The 19,597-nt window shown below is 47.6% G+C and overlaps 1 protein-coding gene across 5 annotated transcripts in view; it reads left to right on the top strand.

The window, feature by feature from the left end:
- LOC119798343 (tyrosine-protein phosphatase non-receptor type 7-like) overlaps window positions 1–18,034 on the top strand; it is a 44,423-nt gene extending 26,389 nt beyond the window's left edge. For all 5 annotated transcript variants that reach the window (XM_038307800.1, XM_038307775.1, XM_038307767.1 and 2 more), the window contains 8 exons: window positions 1,738–1,822; window positions 1,898–1,977; window positions 9,927–10,064; window positions 10,151–10,342; window positions 13,218–13,414; window positions 15,282–15,395; window positions 16,347–16,431; window positions 17,687–18,034. In XM_038307800.1, the coding sequence (XP_038163728.1) occupies window positions 1,738–1,822; window positions 1,898–1,977; window positions 9,927–10,064; window positions 10,151–10,342; window positions 13,218–13,414; window positions 15,282–15,395; window positions 16,347–16,431; window positions 17,687–17,782 (987 nt within the window). In that variant the 3' untranslated portion in view covers window positions 17,783–18,034. The remainder of the gene's footprint in view (window positions 1–1,737; window positions 1,823–1,897; window positions 1,978–9,926; window positions 10,065–10,150; window positions 10,343–13,217; window positions 13,415–15,281; window positions 15,396–16,346; window positions 16,432–17,686) is intronic.
- The last annotated feature ends 1,563 nt before the right edge of the window (window positions 18,035–19,597 follow it).

Here is a 19,597-nt window from a genome sequence, read left to right as displayed (position 1 = left end):
AATACCTGAAACCTGTCTATGATTCTGAAGGTCGGTGGTTAAAGCAGGTATTGTTCACCGGCTGTTTAAGGTTGGTTTCCTTTCTTAACATAGATGGCTTCCTTCCTCTCAAACCACCTGTCTTCTTTGTCCATAATGTGAACATTCTGTCCTCCAAAGAATGTCCTTTTGTCCATCAGGTGTAGATGTAGAGCAGAGTCTTGTCCAGAGGAGGGCGCTCTCCTGTGTTGGGCCATGCGTCTGTGGAGAGGTTGTTTGGTTTCTCTAAAGATCAGATCATTCCTCCCTGCATTGAACTGCATATATTGGGTCTGGGGGTTTTATCTTCAGGATGAACTAGTCTCTGTTTCAGGGTTTGGTTTGAAATGTTCTTAGATTTTGTGTTTGGAGAAAAAATCCTCTTGAGTTTTCCAGAGACTCCAGCAGCTTGTTTCCCCGCCGTTTGTTTTCTATTGAGGCTTCTGGGTCTTAGCGTCACCATCAGGGTCTGACTCTGGAGGCTAGAGGTCCACCCTGGACGGTTCAGACTTGGCAGCTGTGATGTCTCCATGTCCCTCAGCATCACTACGCCTCTCCTGGGCTTCAACTGGTTGATGGTTCAGCCACACAGACCAGTTCCAGACCAGATGTTCCATCCATCTCCATTAGAGCATGCTAAGCTAGCTCCAACAGTGTTCTCCCTCTGACGTAACCATGGAGACGGGTTTTTACCAGCTGTTAATCAGACTGCTGCTGTGGAGCAGCTGAATGTAGGATATTTAAAAATAATAATAATAACTCAGAACTACCTGCTGCAGGATTTTAATGGTAAATTACATTTAATCCAAATTGCGTCATCAACACTTTAAGCCACATTCATAGCAGCAGCCATGTTTAAAAAAAACAACGCAACAATCAGAATGAATTCAGGACTAAAAGCCAAACGGCCCTGATTGCCTTTGTCCAATCAGTGATCTCAGTTTGCACTTCAGGGCCACCGTAGCAGGTTCACACTGACTGTCTGCGCCTCCATCCCAATCCACACTAAACGCATAAAGATCTGTTTCTGCATCTGGACTGCTTTATTTTTAAATCCTCTTAACCTCAGCTGTGTCCCACTTCCTGTCTGGCTCTTTGGGTCCTTAGAGGTCAACTCATCAAAAGTAGACTTGATCCCCCGCCTGCCGTAGGATGGAGGACGGCTCTCCACAGAGTCAGTGTGAACATCTGGGATAAAAACATAATGAGTTGAAGGAGGATGGGTCTCCAACTAGAACCAGTGATCTTCTGAACTGGGACCAGGAAGGGTGGAGTCAAGAAAACACCAGGTGTCATTCAGACGTCGGTTTTTAGTCTAAATCTGGTCTAAATCTGGTCTAAATCTGGTCGGTCTGTCATAGTTTGATTTACTCCACAAATAGTTGTTGAGAATTTGGTTGCTCTTTAGTCCCGCTTTAGTCCAATAAAAGACGTTAAAACTGGGTTTTTAACGTCTTTCCATTTCAACCAAATCTAGACGTCATTTAGTCTTTTCGTCTTTTCAACCAGTTTTTGCTCGGTGGGCCCAAAGGAACGAGGCGTATGGAATGACCTTAACAACAACTATCAGCACTGGGAAGCTGAATATGGCAAACCCTAAACAAACATGTTACACAGTAGTGCTGGCAAAAAGTTAATGGCCGCTCTTAGATCTTCCTATGATCCATTGGTGTTGGCAATGTCAGCGTGTTTTAGCATCCAGTCTGCTTTCATCTACAGAAGATTCCTCCCAACTTTGTGAGCGCCGCCGAGCTCGACGTTCCAGGACACGTGATGAAAGACCGATACAAAACCATCCTTCCCAGTAAGAGTCTCAGCAGAAGCTCCGCTCATGTTCTCCTCCCTTAATCACTGCTGCCATCTGTTGTTTGCTCCTCAGACCCAGAGAGCCGGGTGATCCTGAAGAACCTGGAGGAGGAACCGGGTCCAGATCGCTACATCAACGCCAACTATGTCAGGGTCAGAGTTTCCCTTTGTTTCCATGCTGTAATCTGAGGCGGATCAGGAATGGCAGGAAGGAGCCTCCGTGGAGAAACATCCTTCAGAATAAAAGCAGGAACCGTTTGGCTTTACTTTGACTTGATTTGACTTTGGAGCTTCTGTGGCGTTTTTCCCTTTCAGACGTTTTTAAACCAGCTTTGGTTGATGTTAAACTGACTCCTATAAGAAGTGAAAATGTTTCCTCCATCAGAGGGTTTATTGTTAATACAGCAGCTCTCCCTCTGAGTGGAAACGATGTTTGAAACCCAAAGAAATACGTTGCTTTTTTCATCAACTCAGCAGCTTTAGGTCCAATAAGTTGCTTTGCAGGTTAACTTTACTCAAAGTAAGTAAGCTTTATTTATATATAGGACAGACCAAAGCCACAAAGTGCTTCTCAACACCGTTTAGAAACACAGAAAAAGACCAAGACAATAAGAAATCATAGAAGCCCAATAGGTGGTTAATTAAAAACCTGCACAAATAAATGGGTCTTAATTTAGCTCTAGAAAGGAACAACAGCCAGCAGGAGCAACAGCCTGAAAGGAACCGTCTCCTCTGGTAGGAAAACAAGAGCGAGGATCCTTCAACAGATCAGAGCGGCGCCGGGCTGTAAGGCTGGATCACCGACGGAAGAAGGAGCCAGACCATTTAAGGCTCTGAAAGACCAGAACTTTAAAAGTGATCCAATAAAACCCTGGCAGCCAATGAGGTTCTTCTAGGATCAGGAATATGTGAGTCCTGCTATTCGTACAGGTCAGAACTCCTGCTGCAGAGTTTTGCACTAATTACAGTCGAAAAAGCTCCAAACTATTAAAATATTCTAAACGCAAAGAAACAAAAGCATCAATTATTAGTTCCAGATCATTCCTCGAGACAATATTCCTGAGTTCAGAGATTCTCCTCAGTTGAAAGAAGCAGTTTCTTCTCAGCTGCATAAAGACCAATTCTATTCTATTCAGTGTATTTCTATAGCTCCAATTCACATCATGTCATCTCAGGTCACTTTCCAGTTCAACCAGATCATCCAGTCAGATTGATTCAAAGTTTTCTATCTAAGGAAAACCAGCTGATTGCATCGACTCATTGACTCTTCAGCAATCCCTCACACTAAGCATGCTTGTAGCGACAGTGGAGAGGAAAAACTCCCTTTGAACAGCACTATGACGTATCTTTGTCAAAGATCTCTCCCTAGTTCCTAGACTGGGCTCAGCGGACTGGTCCCCCAAGTGCTGTTTACTCCCTGGAATCGAGTCATCAGGGGCAACAAGCAGTGTTTCTATTTTGTCTGCATTTAGCTGCACAGAGTTCTCACTTAGCTATTGCTTCATTTCCACGAGACAACGGAGCAAAGAATTTAGCTTTCAGATTACAGTAAAGCTGGATGTCAAATAGGTGACAGTAAACATCACTTAACCGCTGGATGACCTTTCCCAAAGGGATCAAATACAACCAAAATAAAACAGAGCCATAAACTGAACCTAGAGGCACTCCACACAGATAATCTGCAGTCAGACCTTATTTGGTTTGCTGTAACAATAAGATCAATATGAGAACCACTTTAGAACTGACCCTGGCAGGCCTACCTGATCCATCAGTCTTCTCAGCAGAACCTGATGATCCTCAGGGTGGAAGGCTGAGGAGGAATCCTAGAGAACCAGAAAGGACAGCCTGGAACCCTGCAGGTTCTGGTGGGTCAAACTGACCCCTGCAGGTTCTGGTGGGTCAGTCTGACCCCTGCAGGTTCTGGTGGGTCAGACTGAACCCTGCAGGTTCTGGTGGGTCAAACTGACCCCTGCAGGTTCTGGTGGGTCAGTCTGAACCCTGCAGGTTCTGGTGGGTCAGACTGAACCCTGCAGGTTCTGGTGGGTCAGTCTGACCCCTGCAGGTTCTGGTGGGTCAGTCTGAACCCTGCAGGTTCTGGTGGGTCAGTCTGACCCCTGCAGGTTCTGGTGGGTCAGACTGAACCCTGCAGGTTCTGGTGGGTCAGACTGACCCCTGCAGGTTCTGGTGGGTCAGTCTGACCCCTGCAGGTTCTGGTGGGTCAGACTGAACCCTGCAGGTTCTGGTGGGTCAGTCTGACCCCTGCAGGTTCTGGTGGGTCAGTCTGACCCCTGCAGGTTCTGGTGGGTCAGTCTGACCCCTGCAGGTTCTGGTGGGTCAGACTGAACCCTGCAGGTTCTGGTGGGTCAGTCTGACCCCTGCAGGTTCTGGTGGGTCAGACTGACCCCTGCAGGTTCTGGTGGGTCAGTCTGACCCCTGCAGGTTCTGGTGGGTCAGTCTGACCCCTGCAGGTTCTGGTGGGTCAGTCTGAACCCTGCAGGTCTGTCACTGAACCCTGCAGGTTCTGGTGGGTCAGTCTGACCCCTGCAGGTTCTGGTGGGTCAGACTGACCCCTGCAGGTTCTGGTGGGTCAGACTGAACCCTGCAGGTTCTGGTGGGTCAGTCTGAACCCTGCAGGTTCTGGTGGGTCAGACTGAACCCTGCAGGTTCTGGTGGGTCAGTCTGACCCCTGCAGGTTCTGGTGGGTCAGACTGGAACCCTGCAGGTTCTGGTGGGTCAGTCTGAACCCTGCAGGTTCTGGTGGGTCAGTCTGGTTCTGGTGGGTCAGTCTGAACCCTGCAGGTTCTGGTGGGTCAGTCTGGTTCTGGTGGGTCAGTCTGGTACTGGTGGGTCAGTCTGGTTCTGGTGGGTCAGTCTGGTTCTGGTGGGTCAGCCTGACCTTCAGGATGACGACACATCTGTGGTTTCATTAATAAAGTCTCACTTCTGTGTTTAATTAGCTTTAGCTTCAGTTAAACACGTTGCCTTCTGGGTTTTATTAAAAGCAAAGGAAGCTGCTAGAGTGTGACAGCTGTGTCACTCAGCGTAGGCGTATCTGGTTTATCTGTTTCTATAGACAACCATGTGTGTGTATGTGTGTGTGTGTGTGTGTGTGTGTGTGTGTGTGTGTGTGTGTGTGTGTGTGTAAGTGTGTGTGTGTGGCCGTTCAGTGGCTCAGCAGAAGCAAACTAAACCTCCAGCCGTCAGTTTGTCAACGTGGGAGTCTAACCAGGAAAACCACAGGAAGTGAGGGAGGAAGTGACTTGTCCTTGACTACCCCCCCACAACCCCCCACCCCCGAACCGCCCACACACACGGCTCACATTCTCCTGCATCAGGACTGAGTGTGTTTAGTGTTTTATGACACTCCGTTTCTGAGCTCACCTGTTCTGATGGACCCAGCTGTGACTCAACACCTGCGGTTGTTTGGATGAGCAGAACTGTCTTCATTCTTCATCAGTAATGCTGCCATCAAAGCCCAACTAGCAATAAACTGAAGTCCATCTACAGGCTGGAAGCATCCGGTGCAGATTAACGGCTCACGGTCAGTTTGAGGACACATGGAACAGACGAGGACATCAGTAATACCCTTAGAGAAGCAACCGTGCCTCTAAACATCTGAGTTCTGTTTGCAGACTAAGGTCATCTGATCCTCCCTCCCCCACTCTCAGTCTGAGCAGCTTCAAGGTCAGAGTTCATGACCCTGAGTGAGTGTTTGGAAGGACTGAGGGATCCAACATGGCCTCCAGCTCAAGCTGTTCAGGAACAGAGTCCTTCAGACTGAAGAAGCAGTGATGTGAAGGAAAAACAACCCCAGCTGGTCCAGAGCTGAATGTGGGCCGTCGACCTGAGAGCCAAAGCTTCCCTGGTGCACCCCCGGATCCCAAGCTTCCCTGGTGCACCCCCGGATCCCAAGCTTCCCTGATGCACCCCCGGATCCCAAGCTTCCCTGATGCACCCCCGGATCCCAAGCTTCCCTGGTGCACCACCGGATCCCAAGCTTCCCTGGTGCACCCCAGGATCCCAAGCTTCCCTGATGCACCCCCGGATCCCAAGCTTCCCTGATGCACCCCCGGATCCCAAGCTTCCCTGGTGCAGACCCGGATCCCAAGCTTCCCTGGTGCACCCCCGGATCCCAAGCTTCCCTGATGCACCCCAGGATCCCAAGCTTCCCTGATGCACCCCCGGATCCCAAGCTTCCCTGATGCACCCCCGGATCCCAAGCTTCCCTGGTGCAGACCCGGATCCCAAGCTTCCCTGATGCACCCCCGGATCCCAAGCTTCCCTGGTGCAGACCCGGATCCCAAGCTTCCCTGGTGCACCACCGGATCCCAAGCTTCCCTGATGCACCCCAGGATCCCAAGCTTCCCTGATGCACCCCCAGATCCCAAGCTTCCCTGATGCACCCCCGGATCCCAAGCTTCCCTGATGCACCCCAGGATCCCAAGCTTCCCTGATGCACCCCCAGGATCCCAAGCTTCCCTGATGCACCCCCGGATCCCAAGCTTCCCTGATGCACCCCCGGATCCCAAGCTTCCCTGATGCACCCCCGGATCCCAAGCTTCCCTGATGCACCCCCGGATCCCAAGCTTCCCTGATGCACCCCCGGATCCCAAGCTTCCCTGGTGCAGACCCGGATCCCAAGCTTCCCTGGTGCACCCCCGGATCCCAAGCTTCCCTGGTGCACCCCCGGATCCCAAGCTTCCCTGATGCACCCCCGGATCCCAAGCTTCCCTGATGCACCCCCGGATCCCAAGCTTCCCTGGTTCACCCCCGGATCCCAAGCTTCCCTGATGCACCCCCGGATCCCAAGCTTCCCTGATGCACCCCCGGATCCCAAGCTTCCCTGGTTCACCCCCGGATCCCAAGCTTCCCTGATGCACCCCCGGATCCCAAGCTTCCCTGGTTCACCCCCGGATCCCAAGCTTCCCTGATGCACCCCCGGATCCCAAGCTTCCCTGGTGCACCCCCGGATCCCAAGCTTCCCTGGTGCACCACCGGATCCCAAGCTTCCCTGATGCACCCCCGGATCCCAAGCTTCCCTGATGCACCCCCGGATCCCAAGCTTCCCTGGTGCACCCCCGGATCCCAAGCTTCCCTGGTGCACCACCGGATCCCAAGCTTCCCTGATGCACCCCCGGATCCCAAGCTTCCCTGATGCACCCCCGGATCCCAAGCTTCCCTGATGCACCCCCGGATCCCAAGCTTCCCTGATGCACCCCCGGATCCCAAGCTTCCCTGGTGAACCCCCGGATCCCAAACCCAGCAGCAGATCCTGTCTGCAGCAGGAGTCAGGGTGATGTTAGATATCTGACCTCGGTTCAGGTGGGTGTAGCGGGAAAAAAGTATTCAACTATTCACCCCAGTTAAATAAACGGAGATCGATGGATTTCACTTAGTCGGCACTTTATTTTCTTATCTTTGCAAAAAGAGAATAGCTCATCATGCAGCCCGTACGGTAATCAGCCCTGTTCTGACTAGACAGAGTTTTTCTCCCATACTTATGTTGAGGAAAAAACTGTGACGGTTGTGTCAGAGTCAAAACAAATTGCACAAATCTTGAGAAGGAATTTGGCTTGTCTTTGGAATAAGCATGTTCTGTCTAAAACCTCACTCAGACATTTTCTCAGCCTTGCAGGTTAAACAATTTGAGTAAAAACAGTTTTCACTGGATAAATAGCATAACTAACTATATCAGACAAGAGAAATCTAAATTTTCCAACCACAGTTGGCTAACCCTACTTCCTGGTTTCATGGGATTGCTCACAGTCGTATCTTAACATGCAAAGTTTCTGGTCTGCTGCTGTCGTAATGAAACCACAGTCTAAGTGATGGTTGACCTGCTTAAACCAACTCCTGTTTCAAGGCAAAGCAGCTTTCAGCAGCTTCCTAGTGTGGAGTTAAGAAGCTGAGGCAGGGGCATTTCTTGCAAGAAAAAATGTATCTAACGTCCTCAGATGGAGAGATAGAGCTCTGCTTGAGGCAACCTCAGTAAATACTTTTGTACTTTACAAAATCCCAACACACACACACTCCCCCCCCAGGGGAACCAACCCACCTCCAGCATAAAGAACTTTCTCACACTTGAACATTTAGAGGAAAAACAACTTGAGTTCATCAAGGCCGTTCCCCGTTAGGTTAATCTATCTTTCACTGGTCAGATGGATCTCCTACTAACAGCAGTCCTCCCCTTCATGCCATGAAGGAGGCTGTGACTTATTCTGATCTCTCATGACCTCCGTTTGGAGACTGTGAGGCTAAGAACAGACATACCTCAACATTTTTTACTCCACAATGGGAAGATCTAAACCTGTGGAACATAATGAATAAGGCCTGGATCCATCAACCCAGGGAGCTCTTCATTCTCACTCTATAGTCATGGCCGAAAGTATTGAGAATGACACAAATATTATATTTTCACATGATCTGCTGCCCTCTGGTTTCCATGTCAGATGTTGTCATCACATACAGAAATGCAATTGCATCATATTCTGAGCAACCAAAGCTTTTAATGACAGAATAAGTTAATGCAGCAGATCAATATTTGCAGTGGTGACTCCTCTTCTTCAGGACATTTCTCCCTGGCTGCTCTCAATCAACTTCTGGACCAAATCCTGACTGATAGCGTCCATTCTGCACAATCAATGCTTGCATTTAGTCAGAAGGTTTTTGTTTGTCCGCCATCTCTTGATGATTGACCACAAGTTTTCAATGGGATTAAGATCAGGGGAGTTTCCAGGCCATGGACCCAACATCTCTCTGTTTTGTTCCCTGAGCCAGTTAGATATCAGCTTTGCTTTATGGCGAGGTGCTCCATCATGCTGGAAAAGGCATCGTTCATCACCAAACTGCTCTGGGACGGTTGGGAGAAGTTGCTCTGGGACGGTTGGGAGAAGTTGCTCTGGGAGGACATTCTGGTTCCGTTCTTTATTCATGGCTGTTTTTAGGTCAGACTGTGAGAGAGCCGCCTCCCTTGGCTGAGAAGCAACCCCACCATGAATGGTTTCAGGATGCTTTACAGTCGGCATGAGACCAGACTGCTGGTAGCGCTCACCTGGTCTTCTCCCAACCAGATGTTTTCCAGATGTCCCAAACAATGAGAAAGGGGATTGCTGAGAGAAGATGACTTTCCCCCAGTCCTCAGCTGTCCCCTCCCTGGACCTTTAGCAGAATATCAGTCTGTCCCTGATGGTTTTGCTGGAGAGAAGTGGCTTCTTTGCTGCCCTCCTTGAGACCAGGCCTTGCTTCAAGAGTCTCTGCCTCACAGTGCAGATGCACTCACACCTGCCTGCTGCCATTCCTGAGCAAGCTCTGCACCGCTGGTAGCCCCATCCCGCAGCTGAAACACTTTTCAGAGACGGTCCTGGCGCTCGCTGGTCTTTCTTGGCAACAATGGAGCCTTTTTGGCAGCAATGGAACCTCTCTCCTTGAAGTTCTTGATGATGCCATAGATTGCTGACTGAGGTGCAATCTCTCTAGCTGCCATTCTCTTTCCTGTTCGGCCATCTTTGTGCAGTGCAATGATGGCTGCAGGTGTTTCTTTAGAGATAACCATGGTTCACAGCAGAGAAGCAATGATGCCAAGCAGCAGCCTCTGTTTAAAGTGTCCAGTGGCGTCATTCTGACTGAATCCTGACAGATTGATCTGCAGCGCTGTCCTCATCACCACCCACACCTGTTAATGGACCAATCACTGAAGCCATGGTAGCTGCTCCTTTAAGGCAGGGCTGCAATCACCATGAAATGTGTTTTGGGGATAAAGTTCATTTTCTAGGCAAATATTGACTTTGCAATTAATTGCTGTTACGCTGATCGCTCTTTAGAACATTCTGGAGTTTATGCAGATTGCCGTAATAAAAACTGAAGCAGTAGACTTTGTAAATATTAACATTTGAATCATTCTCAAAACTTTTGGCCATGACTGTGGACCCTCACAGGCTCCCGTCCACTGGGACCAGCTGTAATACATGGTAATGCTATAGGTAGTGATGAACAGGAGCCCCCTGCAGAGGCTCAGCAGCTTCACAAGTGACTTTAAAAGGTGTTTCCTGAATGAAACTGGCCCCCCAGCTCTGACATAAGATGAGATCATTTATGACCTGCAGGGCTACAAGGGGGCTCCAAAGGCCTTTATCGCCACCCAGGGGCCGATGCTGCACACCGTCGGAGACTTCTGGGACATGGTCTGGCAGGAGGGGAGCAGCATTATCGTCATGGTCACCAAACTGAAGGAGAACAATGAGGTAAGGGGGGTTGTTTCCCTCTGCTGCTAACTGCTGCCTGCTCCGATCACAGAGAATCTCTGGTCAGAATTGAACTCTCTACTCAGAAATGTGAGCCGTACTGGCCCCGGCTGAAGGAAAGACCAAAGGTGAGGGAAGTGGATGAGAGCCAGGAGCAGGAGATTCAGAGGGAGGAAGGTGAAGACGAGGGAGAGACAAGTCGATTCGGCAGGTTCCTGCTGAGTGTTAAAGACTGCCAAGAAAAAGACGGCTTCACCATCACAGACATGGAGATCCAGGTGAGTCCATCACTGAGTTAGGAATCTCTAGCTGCTAGCTCCTATCCTTAGCTCCTAGTTTAGGTCCTATGTGGTGGATGCTGTATTATATACTAAAGGAACTATGATAGCAGGCATCCTTCTTCCTCTTCCTCCCTCCTTCCTCACTGACAGCACTATTCAGACAACCTTTCCTCTTTAGCTGTAGAGTCCATACTGGTTTTCACTGTTTTGAAGCAACGTTAAGATGGAGGACGGAGATTGAGCTAGAACCTAGAATGACTGTCTGGAGCCAACAGAACGTAACACATTAGGCTAATTATGTGAACCTCTTAGCCTTACAAAGCTTTTATTTCCTCATTTCTCACTGATGACCATCAGATCCTGCATGTTTTAAGGTTTAACACCTGAAGATCCCAAATGTCAAAGCCATATTTAAACGTTTTGCGTGGGTTTCAAACCCTGGTATTTCAGGATATTCATCCCAGACAGCTGGATATTAATCAGCTGAATCAAAGTTTTTTAAAGCTGAATGTTTCTGCCGTCATCTGATGTTTTCATCTGCCTCTCTATGAACATTTCAGCTGTGGTTCTGAGACCTTTAGTTGTCTGTATTTCTTCAAACAGCCTCTAGGTGTCACCATTGGCTCACCTTTAGGTCAGTGCTTCAGTCTGACATAATCCTTTCCATTGAACCTGTCTCTAGTTGTCTCTTCTTCTTATCAACAATCACTTATTCTTTTTATTGATGGATTATTTTCATCAAATATCCTCTCGGTTTCATGAACTGTCCTTTTTTTCTGTGTGTTTTATTCTGTTTGTTGGAACATTTTGAACTGAGAAAAAAACGTCCTGATTAGTTTGAGCTTTATTCCTCTTTTCTTCCATCATCTGATTTTGTTTGCAGATTTTCTATCAGCAGACTCTGACTCTGCTGGGAGACTTTTATGTAGAATCATAACAGAGGATTAAAAACTAGTTGCTCTACTGAAACCTTTATACTTCAACTTTTCATGTGAGTTAAAATGCCTGTGTGAATTGTCAGTCATTTGGGTCATGGCAGGTGAGATACGTTGATCATGAAGGAGGTTAACCCAGAATATCCTTCGGATGGCTGCTCCTACGACGTATGGGGAGGGGCGGCCTAGAAGTTAGGGCATTGTGCTCAGATCCCAGAAATTCTGAGTTCGAGCCCCACCCCAACGGACGGCCACTATGGGGTCCCTGAACAAGACGTTTAATCCCACACTGCTTCCTGAGCACCGCACAATGGCAGCCTACTGCTCCCCAAAGGGATGAGTTAAATGCAGAGTTAATTTAGTTGCTCTGCGCTTATGACGATGTAAAGACAGTAAAGTTAATTCTATTCTACCGATGCAGGAGTCTCTTTCAATTCTATTCACCAGAGCAATCTCTAGTTGGAGCTCTGATGTTTTTAAGCAAAGTGGAGGTCCATTCTACGGCACGCATTCCTAGTTAGATGCTAAACAAGTAGCCATCCCTCCATCATCTCTCCATTTCTAATGACAACAGTGTGAGCTGCTTCCCACTACGGAGGCGCCGGACGGTTTGCCAGAATCGCTCTGAGGCCAGCCAAAAGTTTTCTCCATTGCCTCTCCAAACTCCTCCCAGGCCCAAATATTTGCCTTGGCGACCGCCCAGGTGGCTGCATGTCAGCGAGAGCCTAGTGGTCAGGTTCTTCCTCATGGGACCCAGCCAGGTTGGGCCATGCAGGACCAGTGCAGAGAGGATTGGGCAGTATCTGAGACCGAAACCTCTGCAACCGGATCTGCGGGCACTTGAACTGGCTATAGGGTCATGGAATATCCACTGCTGGGGGGAAGGAGCCTGAGCTGTGCTGGTGGTGCAAAGATACTGGCTACAAATAGTTGGGCTCTCCTCCACACATTGGCTGGGCTCTGGAACCCAGCTACTTGAGAGATGCTATTCTCTCTTCTACTCTGGAGCGGCCTGCGGGGGGGGACCGCAGTTGTCTCATGTTGGAGTTTACCTGAGGGTATGAGAGAGTTGCATCCCCTCACCTTTGGGTAGGGGGGAAGTCTCTAACTGTTGTTTTGGCCTAACAGTTGTACAGAGTACCAGCCCTTTATTTTCCTTGGGGTAGGGGGTGTAGAATAACGCTCCTCCTGGGGAGTCCAACCATTTCCTGGGGGACATCAAAGCCCATTTGGTAAAAGGCAATGACACCTGGAGCGGTGTGATTTTAAGAAGCAACCGCCCCCCAGCTCTGAACCTGAATGGTGTTTCATTATTGGTTTTCTGCGCAAGTCTCAGATTGTTCATAATGAACACCCTGTTCAAGCATAAGGATGTCCACCGGCCACCAGGACACTGCAGGTCAATGGCTGACTTTGTCCACTCAGGTGAGGGCCCAAGCGAGCAGTGAGGGTCTGCTGGGAACGTCTGGTCAGGGGCGTGTTCAACCCTACCTCCAGGAGAGCTTCTCCCAGATTCCTCAGGAGGCTGGAGACATGGAGTCTGAGTGAGTCTGAGGTTCCTGTCGTGGCAGCAATCCCTGAACCTGGTGATGGACACCGGCAGTAAGAGATTCTGTCAAGCTGAAGGAGTCTATTTTGAGCCTGACTGGCTTGTGGGACTCCTGAAGCAGCAAGCAGGTATCATGAGGCCAGCTGTGGTCCTGATGCATATATCATGACTGTAGGTGAGAGCTGGAAGCTAGACAGAGCTGTAAATCTAGAGCTGCAGGCTGGAGGGAGTATCCCACTCCCTCCAGCCATCCCCTTGGAACACAAGTCCAGAATTCGTCCACCAGCTGATGCAGAGACGGCCCTCCAATCCTGAGAGGACATTTTAGCCCTGTTGTTCTCCACCTGTCTTTTTCTTTTCTTCTGATTCTGTTTCCTTTGTGCATCAGATGAACTCTGACCATCGTCCTGTCAGACACTACTGGTTCAGCTCCTGGCCCGACCACCACATTCCAGAATGCATTGTTTCTCTGCTGAAACTCGTGGAGGAGGTTGAGACATACAAGAAGTCCCTTGAACCATCTAGCAGCCCTGCACCAATCACAAACACCATCTCTGGTCCTGGACCAATCATTGTCCACTGCAGGTTGGTGTTTAAAAAAAAACTGCCAAAGTCTCCTGTTTTCTAGAACTTATTCCACAGATCCTACCAAACAACTGGACTAAGAATTTGAATGACTCCCATGTTCTTATTCCACTTCCTGGTCCAGTTTCCTTGTGGTGTAAATATGAACAGGCCTCATTCAGACTCAGCAAACACTCTGTTTTGGATCAAACAAGCCTTCCTAGCAGGTCCAATAAGAATAGTGGATGTTCTGAGGTCACCTTATCTACCCTCTTCTGCTTAGCCACACTGTTGCAAGCATGGTTTGGTTCAGGGCTCCTCGATGACCTTATCTCCTTCACCTTGACCACGCTTCCACTCGTACCGTTCCACAATTCAAATACTGTCTTGAATCCATGTTGAATGAGCTGCTCTTGACAAACATAGCTGTTCTTGAGCAGTAAAAACAGAAGAAGTATGTAGATCAGAGATGACCCACTATGACAGCTTTCCTCCAGGCCAAGTCATCTCCGTTCACTGACACCAATGATCCTGGTTCTCTTTACAAGTTGTACTTTACTTACAAAGAGTACTATTTGTTACCAGGTGAAACAAAGAAAGTCAGATTTTCAGTCCAAGTTAATGAACAAAGATCTTCCTGGTGTTATCACTTACTCATCAGAAAGTTTTCAAATTTTGTTGTAGTAGTTTTTTTTTTTTTGAGGTCAGGCTACTGAGCAGTGGAACTGGTCTGTCTCAAACCAGAGTGGCGAGTCTGTTCAAACCAACATCCTGTCAGAACAGAACTGCTGCCTCTGAAAAGCTGCCCGCTGCCCAGAGGACAGATAAAGCTGTAGAGCGGTGTAAAAATTACTCACAACAAGAAAGAGATCTTCCACACATGAACAGACACACACAACCCGCTGATCTCATTAATGTTCATCCCTTACTCACTCCCAGGACTTTACAAACCCTACCTTCTCCCTGAAAAATGTGGACCATTACATGTGGACTGGTTGCCCGAAAAGTTTGTTGACCTGGAGATGGCATTTGGCTGAGTACCTTGTGATGCGGCATCATGAGGTACCCGGCAGTTTTTAATAATGTGCCCTTCACTAGGGGCCATCTGGTCTTTGTACAAGTAGAGGTTTGGTCTACATTGCCGGTATTACTTTCCCAGTTGGGCTCCATCAGGGCTGCCCTCTGCCAGCAAATCTGTTCAGAACCTTAATGGACAGATTTTCTAGGTGCAGCCAAGAACCAGAGGGGTTCTAACTTATGGACCGGCAGAACTCATCCCTGCTTTTTACAGATGATGTGGCTCTGGCTCCCTCCTGCCAAGACCTACAGCATGCACTGGGGAGGTTCAAAGCCGGTTTAGAGCCGGTCAGAATGAGAATCAGCTGCTTCTAGTCTGAGTCCACAGTTCGGGTGTTGAACTGGCTTACTTCCTTCAGGTTGAGGGAGGGAGAGTTCTTTTCTCAGGCAGAGGAGTTCAAGTATCCTGGGGTCCTGGATGCCTCCCTCAGGAGGCGTTCCAGGCATGTCCCACTGGTAGGAGGCTCAGGGGAAGACCCAGGACACGCTGGAGGGAATATGTCTCTCGGCTTGCCTGGATGCATCTCAGGAGTCACTGGAGAGGGAAGTCTGGGTATTTCTGCTGAGACTTCTGCCTCACAACCCGATCTTGGATAAAGTGGAAGAGCACAAGCTCATCCGAGCACCACTTACTAAATGAGTGTTCAGGCTCCTTGTTTGCAGCTGCCTGGTACTGAGACATGATTGGTTCCTGTGTCTTAAGATGAATCCTTGAAATCTTTACAGATAGAAGGAGACCCCAAAGCCTCTCATAGGTGAATTATGTTTGAGTTGTCTAACCCTCAGACCTCCTCTCATGTTGTGTCCACAGTGCAGGTATCGGGAGGACAGGCTGCTTCATAGCCAGCAGTATCTGCTGTCAGCAGCTTAGAGAAACTGGAAACGTGGACATCCTGGAGACAGTCTGTCAGCTCCGACTCGACAGGTGAGGATTTCCTGTTCCAGTTTCTGCTGGGTTAGCGTAAGTGAAACCCATTCCATAAGTTTGTTTAGCAAATCCACCAAACAAATAAGTTAAAGGTTCACTCAGAGTGCAGTGCTCATCAGTTTCCTCTTTAATTCCATCTGACCTGCTGTGCAGAACCGTGTGAAGAAAAGTCTGGGCCGATAGTGACCCATTCAGAGTTAATACCTGACCACCGGCTTTTCATGGGGTTCAATCTGAAGTAATTTCACCACAGGTCCAAGATGTTCTGCCTAAAAGGGAGCGCACCCCTGCTCCCTTTTAGGCTCAAAAACTCCACACGGCATCAGGATACTTCAGGGGTGGTCCGTGGTAGTTAGCACCAGCTATTGTACAGATGTTCCAACATTCAGGAGGTGATTTATTTTTTTTGGGCCATTCCCGTACCTCCTGCAATGTTTCAGGATGTTAAAGATCTTACTCTATGTCCTGGAGGGTGGGGTCCCACTGGATGGCCTTGGATCCTGGGGGTGTGTGGGCTGACCTGGGGGACTCAGGGTCCCACATCTGTCCCTGTGCCTCACATTGAGATCATCAAATGAATGGAGGTCATCAACAGTTATACTTAAAGCAATGAAGTCAAATTAGAGTCCTGTGAGATCGACCCCTATATGAACAATGCTGGCCTGAGGGCCAACGCAGGAAGCCGAGAAGCGGACCTGCTGAACGCGACCCACTCCACTGCAAACGCAGTCATGACCCGATGTCCTACAGCTACGTAGACCCATACTTCTCCTCTTCCAGTGAACCGCCCACTTGAACTTCTTGATGGGATTTATGACGTCATCAGATTTTCTCTAATTAATTCATTTATTTGCTATCCAGAAATTATGTGAACAGAACCTCAGGCCATATATGTTAAACATCATGACGTTTTTTAATGTGGTGTTTCATCTCCACTGTATGGTGCAGGGGGGGGATGATCCAGACCACTGAGCAGTACCAGTTCCTGTACTCCACACTAGCCCAGTACAGCCTCCAGCTGCAGCAGAACCAGGTACAGAACTCTACACCGCCGGGCCAGACTGGGCTGAGCCCAGAACACCCTTTAAGGACACGTTTCAGTTGCGACCAGTGTTCAGGCAGTTTTATATTGGTGGCAAATGGAATCTATGGATTCTGAAAAGGTCGAAGGTTGGTTCTGAATCAGGAAGAAGGAAAAATGGTCTCTTGACACGGAGCGTGAATATAGCAAATAATTTCCATGTTGATCTAGGAGCTGAAGCCATAAACTACAATTCAGAATAAGAGAAAACTTTTTATCAATCAAAATAGTAAATATTGACAGAGAAGGTAGTTTTAATCTAACCTGTAGAAGAACTGCCAATTCTTCCTTCCTGAACTCAAGACCTGGTCCAGGCCTCCCACCACCTCTGGTGCTCTCCCTGGAGAGTCCTCTGGAGCTTATTCCCACCTCACCTCTGTTGCCCAGGTGATTGGTCCATGAAGCAGTAGAGCAGTTTAGGGTCCTGATCATACAGAAGAACGATGGGGAGCCACCATGATCCAGCTGTAGCTCCCAGACTTCCTGAATCGGGAGCGTCTCTGGAGGATCTGGTGGACTTAGGAACGGCAGAGCATTTGTTTGTCTCTAAACCAGGAGTCACCGACCTTTTTAAGGCTGATAGCCACTTCATGGCTACTGAGTCATAGCAGGGCTACCAATACTGAGCTGTGAACCAGAGGGGTCAGTGTTCACCTAAACTCCCTCGATATTAAACTCATTTTTATTGTTAACTTTTAACTTCTAATTTTCTTTTGAATATTGTCATTTTGAAATCTCTAAATATGATAAAATGATCTAAGGATGATTAAAAAGAATAGCAACAGAATAAAATTAAATGTTAAACTGGTGAGTTGTTCTGTTTTCAGAAGACGTCAAGGGCACCGCATGTGGTCCTTGAGGGCCCCCTGGTGCCCGGGGGCCCGTTGATGACCCCTGTCGTACACATTAATGACAGCACCGTGACTCGCTCAGTAAATTCCAGGTCCTTCTTGCTGAGATGAACAGATAACAGGCAGCAGATAAAAGCTCCTCCTATTTGACGACCCATCGAGCAACAGAAGAGTTGAAAGAAATGAGACATATTAGATCAGCTGGTTCTCATTTGCTATCAACGCATAAAAAGTCTAGGAATAAACAACAGTGGCATTCCTGGACCAGAACCAACCTGCTTTAGATCCTGAACCCAGACCTGAGAAACTGCCTCCAGTGGCACAGTGCATGTTTAACTTTGCTGTCTTTCCATCAGAACCAGAACCAGACCACCACAGTCCCACCGAACCAGCAGAGCCCCGAGGACCAGGTCAGCATGCGAATGCAGACCCTTCAGCTACAGACCGCCTGAAAAAGGATCTAGAAGTTGCTCTACCAGCTGTGCGCTTAAAGAAAACAGCAGAACCTCCAGGAAGGATTGGTAGAGAGCTAGACCAGATAGAACACCCCAGCAGGATGTTTGGATCATAACAAGATATTCAACCTGGACTGAAATTATCAGAAAAAAAACAGATTAGTAGATTTTAAAGAAACTTCCTGTTAATATCTGTGTGCTTTGATTGCTATGAATAAAAACTGTTCAAAACAGCTGAATATTTATTAACAACACACCTGGAAGGAAGGAAGGAAGGAAGGAAGGAAGGAAGGAAGGAAGGAAGGAAGGAAGGAAGGAAGGAAGGAAGGAAGGAAGGAAGGAAGGAAGGAAGGAAGGAAGGAAGGAAGGAAGGAAGGAAGGAAGGAAGGAAGGAAGGAGAGACTTTCAGTTTGTTCATGTTAATGATAGATCTTCCTCATGCTCAAAGGTTACCTGTGGAGTACCACAGGGATCAGTGCTAGGACCAATTCTCTTTACTTTATACATGCTCCCAATTGGTAGAATTATTAGACAGCATGGGATTAATTTCCACTGTTATGCTGATGATACCCAGCTATATCTGTCTATAAATCCAGATGAAGCTAACCCATTACATAGATTACAGGCATGTCTGAAGACAGAAAAACCTGGATGACTCTTAACTTTCTGCTTCTGAATGCAGATAAAACAGAAGTTATAGTCTTTGGACCAGAGTCTCTGAAAAAGAAGCTGATTAGTCAGTCACTTCATTTGGATGGGATTAAACTGATTTCAGATAATAAAGTAAAAAATCTTGGTGTTATTTTTGATCAGGACCTGTCATTTAAATCCCAGATCAAAGAGGTTTCTAGAATTTCCTTCTTTCATCTGAGGAACATTGCAAAAATGAGCAATCTCCTGTCCAGGGGTGATGCTGAGAAACTAGTCCATGCATTTGTTACTTCAAGGCTGGACTATTGTAATTCTTTACTATCAGGAAGTCCACAAACTGTAGTTAAAAGCCTTCAGCTGATCCAAAATGCTGCAGCCAGAGTTCTGATGAAAATGAAAAAGAGAGATCATATCTCTCCTATCCTGGCTTCTCTTCATTGGCTTCCTGTTAAATCAAGAATAGAATTTAAAATCCTCCTTCTCACATATAAAGCCTTAAATGGCCAAGCTCCATCTGATATCAGAGATCTGATTGTTCCTCATGTTCCTAACAGAGCACTTCGCTCTCAATCTGCAGGTTTACTAGTGGTTCCTAGAATTTGGTCCTAGCACTGATCCCTGCGGTACTCCACAGGTGACCTTTGAACCTTAACGCTCACTGTGACTGACCTGCCGCACTGCTGGAAAACGCCAGTGATGGTTACAAACCACTCTGCCTGAGTTGTGCTCTTAACCCTTTAAAGCCTGAACCATGAAATAATTGACAGAAAATTCACATTTTTCAAAATTAGAATGTCAATTAACTTTCTGAAACAAATTAAATTAGATCATTTATTTGATACATTAAGCATTTCTGTATCACCTTTTACTTGTCTTCTGTTCACTACATGTCTGGATGTTTTATTCAGAACAAAAACCATCACAATGATGCAGAAGTCTCCAAAACACATTTATCAAATATGACGCACTCGGCTCCTTTGTTTTGTTCTTTAGCTCCTCCCCTTATGAGGCGTCTCTGCTAAATGAAACATGATCCTTAAACTACATTCTGATCACATCAAACACAAACTTACATTTCATACATTTTCATAAATGCACCACAAATTAAACCCATTAATAATTTGCCCTTTATTATTTCTAGTGCTATAAAGTAAAAATTTA

The sequence above is a fragment of the Cyprinodon tularosa genome, unplaced genomic scaffold (genome assembly GCF_016077235.1).
Source record: "Cyprinodon tularosa strain WSP-4 unplaced genomic scaffold, ASM1607723v1 ctg1168, whole genome shotgun sequence".
Classification (NCBI taxonomy): domain Eukaryota; kingdom Metazoa; phylum Chordata; class Actinopteri; order Cyprinodontiformes; family Cyprinodontidae; genus Cyprinodon; species Cyprinodon tularosa.
The sequence above is the reverse complement of the archived record's forward strand: the minus strand, read 5'-3'. Positions and strand labels throughout refer to the sequence as shown.